Here is a 14555-nt window from a genome sequence, read left to right on the forward strand (position 1 = left end):
GTTATTGTCATCTTCCTATGAGACATCACACACATAAAAAAAAAAAAAAAGTAAATAAATAAAACACTCGGCTGGCTCCCACTTGCTGAGTCCAGGTAGCGCTAGTGTGCTGGACACACACATGCACGCATGGTCTTTGTTGGGGAGAAAAAAGGGCTGATCAGCGGGATGACAAAGAGGCGCATGCTGAGGGAGGCAGGGAGAGTGGGAGGGAACGAGGGATAGTGGGTGGGATAATAAAATCGCGGGTGGGAGGGATGGAGGTGGGCGGGTGGGCCGACACATCCCGGCGTAGTCATTTTGGCTTAAGGATTTGCACCGGCGTCTATTTCCAGCACGCTCGGCTCTTCTAACCTTGGATATCCGGGACCACAAAGACCCATCCTCTTCCTCCTCTTCGTCCTCCTGCTGCAGAGTCAATGAAGGTGAGGAAGAAAGGCAAGGAGGCGGAAAAGGAGGGAGAATCCGTCGCTGTCATGGTAAGTCATGGGGGGGGGGGAGGGAGGGTAGTTCCCTCCACGCTTGAAAGGTGCAGGGTTTAACCCGATTAGGGAAAAAGGGGGATTTTCCTTTTTTTTTTTTTCTCCATTTTTTATTTTTTTTATTTTAGTGCTTTGTTTACTCACCAGTGAGAGCCTCTCAGCATCCTCCTCGCGTGTACCACCTCCGCTCTCTCCGTTGCCTCAGCGAGCCGCGCCATGGGTGCAAAAAGCACCTTTTGTTGTCACCGTCTCCCTTTGTACTTTGTATTATTTTCCAATCTGACGGCACTCGTGGCCGCCGGAGTGGGATGGATGCCCACGAGGTTGGTGTTAGTGTCGGAACGGTGACGGGCTAGTGGGCCGGCTGGTACGCTCTTGGGTGGGTGTGTAGAGACGGGGAGGGGGGAGTGTGTGTGTGTGGGGGGGGGGGGGGGGGTCAGGTTTCACTCCTCTTCAGAGAGGAGAGAAAGCGACAGAGTGTAAACAGTGAGGGAAGATGGCTGTGGAGGAAGGTGCTGGCTTTCCAACGCGTGTGAGTAAATGTCGGTCATTTGTCTTTCCCCAACTTGCTACGACCGTGAAAATGCAACACGGCGAGGGATTTTTCCTCATCATTTCATACAGCTGCCTAATGTTGTGGCCCATACGTGTACTTTGTTGTGATATTTCGTTACATTCTTAAAACGGCTTGGTCAAAAACGACCCACGTTGGATGAAATAGCTAACCCAGTGCTCGGTCCAAAATGGACCGGGTCAATTCTGGGTTATTTATACGCAGAACATTGGGTTGAGGATTGACGATGGGTAAAAACTACCCTTACTGATGAAGCTACCAAGAAATTGGTTACAAGGTTATCAGTATAGCTGTGCTTCAAAATAGAACTCAAAAAAGCAACTTTTGTGTGTTCGGCACAGTTTTTACTGTGCTCTTCCTGACACAACTCACTCATTTTTATCTGGCAAGGACCAGAAGTGGCTCGGAATCATCCTATGGCGTAGGAGTCTTGCCAAGCCTTGACGGGATTTGAAACTCGATTTGAAACTCGATCTCTGTGCCAAAGATCTTAGAACCTCATCATGTACCGTTAAATGAATTTCAATTTCATTTCACAACAGGGCTGTCTAAAATGGTGACCAGTTTCAGTTCCTCAGCCCGCCCAAATCCAACCTTTAACCCAAGCTACTGGGTCAAAATAACTAACCCAACCTTGGGTGAATGTAACCCAATCTGCCCAAAATCCACTGCTACCCAACGAGTGGGTTAGGAAAACAACCCAGCATTTTTTTTTGTGTGTAGCCTAATAGCATAGTTGCATATGTCATATTTGAATGTTTTCAGTAAACAAGAAAAAAAAGCACAAGAAATTCAACAAACAAGAATCCAGTTGCCTCGATTTAACCTTGGCGGATTACCATGGCCTGGATGACTGAAAATTTGCACACACATTGAGGAAAAAACAATTTTTAATCCGTCTGTCTGTCGAATCAAAATATGTGTCTAGTCGTCACTGTCAGGCAGAAATTCAGTCAATTTCATATTTTTCGCCCACAAATCATTTTCATTTGTTTCAATTATTGAGCACTCTAAAGTGTTGAAAATGGCTTGCCGGCTTGGCTTGCTTGGCTTTGATGGCTCAATAAACAGTACGTAGTTTTGTTCCTGAGTTTTGGAGATGCCAGGATTCTGCCGGACGCCCGTGATGTCCTAAATGTATACAAGTCGAGTGTGTTGCTTACATGCCTTTGTGCTCAACTGGTACTTTTTACCTTTACCGTTGTCGCCAGTCTTAACGCTTAGCTTGACTCACCACGAGCTTGTTGAATGTGCCTCTGGTTCCTCGAAAATGGCATCAGGTCTTATTTGTACATTCTTGAATACGAAATTGGATGATGATTTTACAACCGCGTAACCATAAGTTAAAGTTAATAAAGTAATCGGAACGGAACTCCAATGTAAACCGAGGCCCCCCTGTACTTTGCATGATTTCTAAAATCTCCTTTCCTGTCTTTGGAGCACAGACATGTTTGGTGCCCAAAATAGCAGCCTCAGTAATTGACAGTTCTGAGAGCATTGTGCGCTGAAGGGTTTGGACATTTGAAACAAGAGAAGATTCTCGACCGTGTGTCAAACTCGAGGCCTGCCGGCTAGATCCGGCCCATAAGGTTCGGGTTCGGGTTTATTTTGACTTCACTTTTGTTTAAAATGAGTTATAAAAATGATCAATTGCAGGGAAATTTGTGGTAGTTCCCGGGCACGACATATAGCTCAGAAGAAAAAAAAAAAAAAAAAAAAGGGAACACTGCCAAATTATGAGCTCTTCAGTTGGAGCCAAAGCCATAACAAAATCCATTTTTAGTGTTTGCACTAAATAATAATTCACACAGTTGCACATCTGTCTGCATCATCCTAAAAAGAAGACAGACTATTGATGTTGTTGCACTTTCCTAAAAAGAAACAATTAAGCTGATGATTCTTCATTTGAAATACCATCTGGATAAGCAGTTTGTTTTGTTTTATTCCCTTACTCCCCAAGCATGTGAGCTGACCCGTGAACTTCAAAACAAATCTTTTGCTGAGTTCTTTCATCACTAGTTGTGATATGAGAAGTAACTGTGTGAGTGCAAAGGTGTTTGGCACCAGACACCTTTTGGGGCCTGCCGCTGGGTGCCCCGGGCTTTCTGTGGCTCTACTGTGTGTGTGTGTTTTTTTTTTTTTTTTTTGTTTAGTCAGGACAGTGAGGGATCAAGTGAAACAATACAAGCGCTGCGGCCGGTCCACTGCTTGTTCTAAACACTCTCAGCTCAGCCAGAATCATCAGCACATGACGTTCAGTTGGTGCGCTCATTGCTAGCAGACACTTTCACACCTTTGTTATGCTACATAGCAGCCTCAAAACAACAAGAGATGTATTTTAAAAAAAAAATGAATTTAAGAACAATGTTTATTGTATATTATTGGCTGTAGTGGTACAACTGGACTACATAAGGAAATCAAAATAGTGTTCTCCCCTCTATGTTATGTTCCAGACTACCGCCAAAATATGTGGTATAGAAATACTCTTTTAAATTTAAAACCAAGGCATGTTTTATAGCATTTAGGTTACATATTTTTTAAGGTCTGTAAATTTCATTTTAAAATAATACAAACACATTTAAATACTGTACTGACCCCTCTGCGTTCACTGTAAACAAATGTCTTTTTTTTTTTTTCCATCTCGCAGTACACATCAATCATCAAGTCCAAAGATTTACATGCTGAAATTAATTTACAGCCGTTGCTTTCTGTAGGCGTAAAAAGCAGGATTGAAGGGCATTGGCATTCAATAACCTTTAGCAAAAACTAAATTGAGCTGTTTTCAGTATTCTTCTTTAGTCAAACTTAGTGTCAAACTAAATAATGTGCTGCCACCATCTAGTGGTGGATAGTGCAATTACACCCAGAATAAACGGGAGGCAAAACAAAACAGTGAATTACAAAAATAAAAATTGCGAAATAACCAGACCACGAACCTGAAACACGATTACTGTACAGTGTTCTCCACTATAACAATAAATATATCACAAATGATATCACCATTAGAACATCTCAGAATATCCTTTTGTCATGACTTTCATCATACACTCACTGTATGTAGCCATAATATGGTAGAAATAGTGTAGATGTCAATGTATAATGTCTAATTTACATATTTTGCTCGTGCTTCTATTTTTTTTTTTTCAATATTCTTGTTTAAGGCAAAGAAATTGCAGTAATCTTATTAAAATTACATGGCCCGAGACTGCTGCTGTTTAATCAGACGTGGGGTGCTAAGTTCTCACATTTGCCGTCATTTTCCCACAAATGAGCGGCTTTTTTTTTTTTTTTTTTTTTCAACCTCGCCAAGTTCTATTAAAAATAAATCTCATCTCTTAACGCCATCCTCTTGTGTGTCATATTTCCCCAACGCCGCCATTTGAGGCTTAACCCCTATTCTCTCACGCCGCCATTTTCTTTCAATATCCGATACTGGTGGGGGGGGGGGGGTTGGGGGGGGGCTTAGCGATATTTCGCTTATAAATCTGCCGCCCCTCTCCTGTGTGATGCACCTTCATCTTGAACGGACAGATTTCCCGAGGGCGGAGCGTCCGACATGTTGGTCACGAAGCATTAAGGGATAAAGCGACGAGATCCACGATTTGCGACTTACACTATTTAATCTGCCACTTAAGCCGTTCGCATCAAGAAAAAGAGAATATAATATCATGTTGTAGGGGATCTGTCACATGACGTTCTCCCCGATGAGATAACTGGGCGACCGTAAGCGCAGCATTCTAAGTCCTTGACCTACATAATAGTAGTTGTCGGCATAAACGGCGACGCCACATTCTAACCTGCAAACGCACTTTTACGTCAGAGGCATGTTGCTGATCATGCGGGCAAGCTACAGTATAGCGCATGCTTTCAGGCTTCGGGACTGCTTATGTAAGAAAGAGGACAACTGTTTGGATTTGTACCAGCAGACACACGCACACACACGCACATGCTGCACAGATGTTATCCTGCATGGGAAACTTTGGCTTTAATAAGCAATGAATGAGGGCAGAATAGTGCGAGGTCACCAGACAGGCGAAATTCAGGTCCGCAAGTATTTGGACAATATTTTGATGATTTTGCCACACTTGATATGAAAATAAAGGTGTACATTTTCAATTTAAAATGTTTGCCAAATAGATGTTATCGACTATTAAGCAATTACAGCTGAATTTTATGCAGAGGGCTTCTATTTTCAGGGGCTCAGATTCATATTAATTTATGGTTGCCTTGTATGATCACATATACACAACAAATTGATGGATAGCTAGTTTTGAAATTCGAAGCCGGAAGTAATTGTTTGTTCAATTATTTTTCAATTTATTTTAGAGGGGAGGATTGCTAGCAAATAACACATTGCAGTTTCTCATATCTCAGTTGTTAAAAGTAAAAACAATTTGCAAGAAACTTGAAGTCGACGCACATGATTTGCCTTCGCGGGCCACATGAAATGAGATTGCGGGCCGCATCTGGCCCCTGGGCCTTGACTTTGACACGTTTGCTCTACTGGGTTGCAATCAGGTGTCTGGTTTGACAATTGAAGAATAATTGTTGTCCTGTTAGTAGATCTCTGACAGTTTAATAGATGCCTTCATTGAGACCGCCTTAATTGCAGAATTGTATGGCTTAAGTTTTGTCTTCCATATATGTGAAATGCATACTTTGACTTCAGGTGACTGACTTGGCCCTTGCTGTATATTCTTTGCCCTTTTAGGAGTCCTCTGACAATGTCAATTTTTCGGGTTTCAAAAGTCGCAGATGATTTGCTCGAACTTAATCACAGCCGCCTTGACTTGCCGCTTGTTTGTGTTGCTTCCCATATGTCTTCAGTAGGGATGTAACGGTTCACTCAAGCCCCGATTCGATTCGATTTTCAGTTCCCGATTTTCGATTCGATTTTTTAAAAATGGGTACCGTGCTTGTCTCTGTGCACTAGTGTGGTTCTGCAGCCATCCAGAGACGCAATACGCAATGGTGTTTGGCGCAAAAGCATAATTTGATCTACACATTCAAAATGAGCTATGCATCTGGAATGAAAAAAACGTTTCAATCATTTTCTAGATGAATCTAATCAACTCGATTTTCGATTAATCGGATCGATTAATCGGCCCGCATCGATTTCGGATCGATTTTCGATTAATCGTTAGATCCCTAGTCTTCAGTCAATGAAAATAATGCTCTATTGGGTTTAGACCAGACCGACATTCTCAGACCGACAGTCAATCAAAACAAAGCATTATTATCTTTGAACAAGCATTTTCCACAGCTGGCGTCTGGTGTTGCAGAGGCCATGAGAGCCTGAGATGTCCTCTCGGGGGGGGGGGGGGTCGAGTTTGTCAAGAAAGCAAGACAATGTTTCTAGATGCTGGCTGAGATATGAGCTTAAGTTGAAAGGTCTCAGTAATCAGGAAATGACTCAGTGACAAATATTTTCCATTCACAAACTTACACAGCGCCATGCTCTGTTTCTTTTGTTTACTCATTTTGTTTTTAGATCGGGCCCTTGCCGTCGGTTGTCGAGCAGGTTCTCGTGCTGAATAAGATTCTGGAATTAAGCCCTATTTGGTTCGCGGTCCTTCTATCATGAAGCCACACCTCTCTCGCTCCTGCTGTGCACAAAAGTCACACTGTTATGAAGCGGCAAATGGAAGCATGGTGGAAAAGCAGAGCATCGTCTTTTTCAGTTTTTCAGCTTTTCCTTTTGTCCGCTGCCCAACCCCCCCCTCCCCTCCTTCCCTTGCTCACATTTTCTTATGGGGGCAAAAATATGCTTGCCTCATCATTTTATTTTAGTATACAAAGCCCTGTTTTCGAGGGCAGCCCAGCACATTCGGGGAGGCTGCAGCCGAGAACTCTCCGTGTCAGGATCGTGCCTCTGGGAATCAAAACATGCTTTGGATTTGAAGGGAGCTCGGTGTCCTTTGGGACGTGACGGCTGACGCGCATGCTTGCGATGAAGCAGCGTGCCGGAGCTCCGCTGGCTTCCATATGGCTTTGGTCTACCGGATGTTTTGCTTTTTAAACCTTCATCTGGCCATGAGGAAATCGTAAACTTTAAAACACTGATGCCCTCGGATGATGGAGCACATGCGTGGAAACTAGCTTTACGCTTATTCGGATGTCGTTTTTTTTTGTATTGAGGAATGATGACTGAGTTCTACCTGGTACATGGAAATATATATTTTTCTGTCGGTTGTTCTACATGTTCTGTTTGAACTCATGATTTCCCTCTCTCTTTCTTGCTTGCCTCTCCGCAGTCTGACAGTAATGCCAGTTACTTGAGAGCTGCCCGGGCTGGAAACCTTGAAAAGGTCCTTGACTACCTCAAGTCTGGGGTCGAGATTAACATTTGCAATCAGGTGAGTTGAGCACACTGCGCTATGATCATATCTATATCTATATCGCCTTCCTGTCGATGGTATAACCAGGTGCCGAAAAAAAAAAAGGAGTAATAAGAATTTTTGCAATGTTTTTGCTTGTCCATTAATCGATGACGTCGTTGATATTTAGTTTTCGGCACAGTACAGTGTTCCTTTTTTGGGCCATGGACCAGTTTCACGTTAAGACAGATGAACCGGCATAGAAACAAATAAAAGCAAATGATTGAAAACACAACTCACCGTCACTCTGAATGCAGTTGTTGTAGTTTTCCATCGCATGGCATCTTTCAAGATGGCACGTTGTAGCCTTGCGCCAAACAATTAACTCACTCAATGCCAGACATTTTCAGACCCTCTTTTACTCTAATGTATGGAAAATATTTAAAAATATATAAATAAATTCCCGGGCTTGAATGGCTGGACTGTGAAAAGACAAATAAATATCTCCCTAGCAGTGATTAACTCATTCAATCCCAAAAACGTATAAATAATGAATATTTTAGGAATAGCGGCGATTGGAATACTCAAAGCTAGCGTGGCTAGCCGCTATTCTCATCCACAACTAGCTTAGTCTCTAACCTGCAAATGTATGAAGACTGTGCTATCTTGTTGGCCGGACATTTTGCTGCCGCACAGAGCGTCAAATGACCAAGTCCTGAGTCGTCTGTAAATTGGAAGATGAGATGCCAAAACCAGCGATTAGTCAACTTCAAGCTTTAAATGTCAATGCAGAGTAGTAACGTCGTCCCGGCCACTAGTCGACTAATTGCTTCAACCTCTTCCGTGTAGTCAGTTTCATGCCTCTAAGTGGATTGTTTTCCTTTCTCAGAATGGCCTGAATGCTCTCCATCTAGCCTCTAAAGAGGGGCATGCGGAGGTTGTGTCCGAGCTGCTGAAACTCGGCGCCGCTGTGGACGCAGCAACCAAGGTAAGCCGCGCTGCCCCGCTCACCTAATGCGGCTGTGATGATTTACCGAGCACCATTTGGATCAGCGCACGGGCTGCAGGGATTAAACAGCGCCGAGCAACTGCACCTGTGCAGCCTTTTGCTACTAGATAGGTGGGGATGAAGAGAGTTTATTTTGAATTATAAGTCATTTAACGGCCTCGGCGCTGCCGGGGGAATGGTAATAAATGTGCTTTAAGAATAAACGAGGCCACAGTGCATTCTTTTTTTTGGGGGGGGGGGAACAACAAATCCTAATGGTATGCGTTATGGGAGGGGTCTGCTCTTTTGAAGCCGCTTTCATCTGATGCTAATAAACACTTTTGAGGGGGGGAAATATGATCCCCATTAATGTCTGGCAGTCGTTTCCGTCGCTCCGCCCCTCTGCCACAGGCTACGAAGCTTCTGCTGACAAACACATAATGGGATGAAATATTCAAGAAGAAGGCGAGAGTCCCCCCCAATTAAGGCCTCGCAATTGTGACCCCCCCCCCCGAGCGGTCTGAGGGATTAGGGGATTCATTTTGTGCTGCTGCTGCTGTCAAGCCTTTTTACACACGTAGTTTCTTTAAGAAATTCCATGAGGAGGAGGTTGAAGCTATAGTTGTTTATAGTTGTCTTTTTTTTTTTTTTTTTTTCTCGGTTCTTTGTTCATGGTTATGTTCAAGCGCAACATCTGTGACGCCTACAATGGCAAATGCTCACTTTAAAGGGTGACGTATTTTTTTCCCACAATTTTAAAGAGTTGAAGAGGTGTCTGCGACTTTGGGAAAATACCCAAGGGATAAAGAAGTACACTTTGCAAGTGATTCAGCGCTCACTCCGCTCATCCTGCTGGGCCAATGGCGGGTATGGATTTCGTCCGTTACCTTGGCGACAAGGAGCAGAGCTATGGGTGGATGCACTTTGAGAAAAATAGATAATTTTTTAAATAAATTGACACATAAGATTAATAGGGATCTTCTTTACCACTTTAAGAGTACTCAACTCTTGAGTAGTCACCGATACGGATGCCAAGTACCGATACCACTAGTACTTTTGATATATAAAATTTCCCAAAAAAACATGATAGATAATTTGAAAGAAAGACCTATATATCCCATAATTGCATTTTTTAAATGCATGAAATTAATGTCAATTTTCTATTCTTCTAATTTCTCATTTCTCGTTCCTAATTGTAAAATGGCCAAATGAGTTTACTTTGTACTTTAGTACTAGTATCGAGTTTTGATACAGGTTGGATATCAGACCGATATTGATACCTTACATCGATACTCGCCCATCCCGAATTGATAGTAGGACTGCCACGTTGACTCGACTAATCACGACAACGTCGACAATCAAAATGTGTTGTTTATTTATATATTTATTCATTTGTTACATTATTTTTCTCTCGATACTGCCGCGTCTCGCTCTGGGGATGCCCGATCATTTAAAAAAGGGAAGCAAGTTTGTGTTTATGCCTGATTTCATATCTGATATAGGCACAGTTGTGTCTAGAAGCTAGCTGCAGTTAGCATACACACGTTAAGGTGTGTGTTTGATGTAACGCTGTAACACAATGTCCTATTTGGTACGCTAACACATCGTAGCATCTTCTATGGATCGATCTCTCGCTCTCGCTCTCTCGCTCTCTCTCTCTCGCTCTCTCTCATTCGCGAACGGCGTGAGGCGTTCATGAACTGGGAAATATCAGCTCTCAACACAAAAACGACATATGTACCTATGTAGATTGTCAGTAAACTAGAAAAGATGATAATGCTGCAACAAAAGAACAATTGGTTTATAAAATGGACGAATGCTTATATGTATGCAAGTTACATTGAGAACAAAACATTCCTTCGCAGTCACAATGATCTCATTTCACGGGTGAAGAACGTACATCACGTGGTTGGCGGGGCAATCCGCAGGGTCGTTTCTGCCATCATGGGGACGGCGCGGGTTCATAAAAGCCTCGCGCGAGCATATTTACGGCCGAGGCTCGGCGAGTGCTCATTTCTGAGCGGGTCGCGTGGCATCGGAAGTGACACATTGTTGGCAGTGCGAGCAGGCCGGCAGAGCTTGAACGCCTTTGGAACTTAAGTGTGATTGGTGTGTCGCTGGGATGCTTGGATACTGACATGGATATAAACAGACTTGGCCGAACACCACACATACGCAGAACAGGTGTGTGAGAGCTTAACAACATTCTTCTGGTTGTTCCGTTTAATCCAGAAAGGAAACACCGCCCTGCACATAGCCTCGCTGGCCGGCCAAACGGAAGTCGTCAAAGAGCTGGTCACGAACGGAGCCAACGTCAACGCACAATCTCAGGTGAGTTGTACACAGCACACAAATCACGGAAGCAAAAAAAAAAGCAGACGAGCAAAAAGCCCCAACGTGGCTTCCCTTTCGCCCGATGATATTTTATCATCAAGTCCCGGGAATCACTCAGCTGATGGCTCCTCGCTCAGTTTGGCTTTGTGCCCAGTGGGCTTCTGCTTTTCACAGAGCCGCCGGCGCCACGTTTTACGGCCTTCACGTCAAGGTGAAAATGAAGGTCTTTACACTTTTTTTTTTTTTTTTTTCCATCGTTATTTCTGCCATCATCAAAGCAGCGCAGATGTTCCCTATGTCATGTATGCATTTCATGACTGGTGAATCCAAAATGGGGCATTTTAATATGAGGTTAAAATTGAGGTGTCAACATTGATTGACAACTAATCGATTATTAAAATAATTGACAACTGTTTTAATCATCGAGTCATCATTTAGAGACGTTTAACTTCAAATTGTCCAAATCCCCTGTGTTCAGCCTCTCAACAATAATTATCCTCTGATTTCTGTAGTCCTTCATGATCATCTTTTGTGTTTACTCAAAATAAGATGTCTTCAGACATCTGCTTTTAAAGATGACTAAAACAATCACCGAACCAGTAACTGAATTTGTTTGCAAAATGTTGGTGACTTAAACATCAATCCCTCTCGTGTGATATTCCTTAATTGTTGTTTAGTTTAGTTTTATTTAATCACCAAACAATATCAAATAAACAGCAATTACTTGAACAGTAATTGGGGTAGTAAAAATAATCGATTCTTGAAATATTCAGTAGTAACAGCTATACAAAACACACATATTCAGCATTCCCAAATTTACTTATTCGCCAAATTTGAGCTCAAAGCCAAAGCCATGGAAAATAAAAGAATATGGCATTGGCGCCATTTTGTTAACTTGAAATAATTTTGAAGTGAGGTGAGGTGCGCCATTTAGTCATGCTATAGCCTTGCCTAATTGAAAAAACAAGTTGAAAGCTGGAGATCACCGATTAAAATGTGAACATTTTAACAGATTTTTTTTTCAACGTGAAACATCCCACAAACATTGGGGAAAAAAAAAAGCCAAGCGTTTTTCGATGGATCTTACTGTGCTCGAGATGCCCAACACAACGCATATCACACAATATCTCCACTGGTGTTGTTTGTGATCAAAAATATCGATACGCCATTTACGATTGTCAGCGTGGCCATTTTACGCGCAGATTGCGAAGGAGAAAATCTCTCTTAACAGTTAACACACCCCTTACCACTTCGCCCAGTATATCTTTTCGAGACAGAAAGAAAATGCTCCAGTTTGCCACGATTGTCGGTGTGTGTGTACCCAGCTTTTAGCCTGACTCTCTCCCTAGCGTGCGACGGTCGAGAGGTCTCTGGTTCCGATGGACTACAGGACATATTCCGAGGCGGTTTTCATTTCCGTGCATGTGTTTTGTTTGTGCCGCAGAATGGCTTCACTCCTCTGTACATGGCAGCCCAGGAGAATCACCTGGAGGTGGTACGCTTCCTTCTGGAGAACAGCGCCAGCCAGAGTATGGCCACTGAGGTACTGCGCACACTTGTGAAACAGTCCGCTGAGGCAAGCGTACAGAAAAATACAAAACACGCTAAAACCAGTCCATCAAGCAACCGTTTTCATTATTATTGTTGTTGACACGTTATAATCGTCCATTCAAACTGCTAGGTCACATATTTTCTGTTGAACGTAATCTGTCGTAGGATGACAATTTTTAAAGCTGTTACTTGAGTATCCTTAACGTTGCAGAAATGAGAGCAAGCCACTTTTTGCCTCTGAAACACAATTACTTTTGTCAACCATTATGGAGAAAAACGTTGCTAAAGCAGTTTCTTCGCATCTTTGCACATCTAAAAAATCGATATAAAACCAGTTCATCATTATCATTGTTTGTAGTTTTGGGGCCATGTCAAATGTTACTTTTAATATATGCCGCCGCCGCTAAAAACTGGACGACAAGCCATAAATGGCTCCTGGCCCGTAGTTTGGACACTGCTGCTCTACGCCGTACAACTCATCCGAGCTTATCTACTCCAACTTCCTTGTCTTCGTCCCTTCCATTTCACATTCTCTTCATGCACTAGTTTCATCGATTGCTAGTCGGGCAAAGGTAGAGTGACCTTGAGCGTATCGATGATGAGTTTCACCCCGCTCGCTGCCTCTCGGCTCCGATTTACGTTTTCCCGCTCGTGCAGACACACACCAATGCTACACACCTCCCAGTCAGAGTAGACCGATAGAGTTAATTGAATGACCAAAGGATCCCGTCTAATGTATACAAGATCTTGCAGAACAGAGTGCCTGTTTGCCTTGATGCGCCTTATGTAAAATATGCACGGGCGATACATTTTCCTTATGTAACATACATTAGCTTCTGACACAGAGGGAAAAATGCAATAACCTCTTCATTTGTTTGACATGTTGTAAGACTTATTCTCATACCCATGCGGAGATGTCGTTGGAAGTAATATGTCAAATGAAGCGCTTTATTTTATTCATAAGCAGGCTCATTTGACCAATGTTAGCATCACTGCACCTGTGCTAGCTCACTGCAACGCCCTCCAAAGTAATACACTCACACACAATGCGTGACAGTCAGCATATTTTTTTACATCAGGTTATCATCGCCGTTTTTCCCCTGACCTCAACCCTATTGAGAACCTTTGGAGCATCCCCAAGTAAAACATGGATGAAGGTGTGAGGACTTTTACATCCAAACAGGAGCCCTGTGAGACAACTCTCACATCCTGCAATGAAATCCTAGCAGAAGCGCTCCAAAACCTGAAAAAGTTCAACGTGACATTATCAATTAGGCTCGGGGGCCAAATCTGGCCCACCGCATCACCTCTTGTGACCTGCGAAAGCAAGTCTCTTGCTAAAATCCACCCAAATTTCAAATTGTCATTCGTCATAAATAAAAACCTGAAATATTGAAACATTTTTTGTTACCAAACGTCGTTTTAGAGTAACGTGAGCAACAATTGTTAAAATGAGTTATCCGTCCGTATGTTGTATATATTTAATAACGTGGTGAGGCAATTAAACAATTATACGGTTACGGTCATAACGGCCCTTTGAGGGAAACCGTAACTACGTTGTGGCCCACAACAAAAATGAGTTTGACACCCTTGAAATTGGAGGTCTTAAAATATTTAAATGTTTGACCTGTAAAGATGTTTTTTGTTTGAAAAAGCTTTTGATTGAAGTAATTTGGAAGGTATGTTGAAACACATAAAAAGTACTTACTATTACGCACTAATACTATTTACTCTATTATTTACTCTAACATGATTTAAAAATTATGCTGACGGCCATTAGTGTAAACTACAAAGGAACATTTTATAAATATCATTTGGAACACGGTGTATGTTTTCCTTTATCATGAATTAGATAAAACAACTTTATACTTTAAACATATGGTGCTATATACTTTTTTTTTTCAATACATAGACAGATGGATAGATGTTGAGCAGCTAGCTGTTAGCAATTAGCCAGTTGCTAGCTTTGACGACTGCTAATAGCGATTCAGATCTTCCTCGGCATCATCTTTCGAAGTTTACCACCTTGCTTGTGACGTCGCCCTTTGTCTAAGCGTCAGGTTTTGTCGCTGTGCGCAGGATGGCTTCACCCCTCTGGCGGTGGCACTCCAGCAGGGCCACGACCAGGTGGTCTCCTTGCTTCTGGAGAACGACACCAAGGGCAAAGTGCGTCTGCCCGCCCTGCACATCGCCGCCCGCAAGGACGACACCAAGGCCGCCGCCCTGCTCCTCCAGAACGATCACAACGCAGACGTGGAGTCCAAGGTGAGGCTCGTGCTCGGGCCGGACACTTTTTGAAAATACGTTGA

The 14555-nt window shown here is 42.8% G+C and overlaps 1 protein-coding gene across 29 annotated transcripts in view; it reads left to right on the top strand.

Moving 5' to 3' along the window:
* LOC147140016 (ankyrin-3-like) overlaps positions 1 to 14555 on the top strand; it is a 117967-nt gene that overhangs the window by 50414 nt on the left and 52998 nt on the right. For 26 of the 29 annotated variants that reach the window (XM_086045309.1, XM_086045312.1, XM_086045333.1 and 23 more), the window contains exons 2-6: positions 7311 to 7412; positions 8263 to 8361; positions 10594 to 10692; positions 12140 to 12238; positions 14326 to 14511. In XM_086045309.1, the coding sequence (XP_085901435.1) occupies positions 7311 to 7412; positions 8263 to 8361; positions 10594 to 10692; positions 12140 to 12238; positions 14326 to 14511 (585 nt within the window). Of the gene's footprint in view, positions 1 to 335; positions 480 to 965; positions 1015 to 6709; positions 7218 to 7310; positions 7413 to 8262; positions 8362 to 10593; positions 10693 to 12139; positions 12239 to 14325; positions 14512 to 14555 lie in introns of those variants that run through there. The other 3 variants (XM_086045306.1, XM_086045307.1, XM_086045308.1) reach the window with 3 other exon arrangements.

Source organism: Filicampus tigris, chromosome 11 (assembly GCF_054856515.1).
Source record: "Filicampus tigris isolate MCC_2025a chromosome 11, RoL_Ftig_1.0, whole genome shotgun sequence".
Lineage (NCBI taxonomy): Eukaryota > Metazoa > Chordata > Actinopteri > Syngnathiformes > Syngnathidae > Filicampus > Filicampus tigris.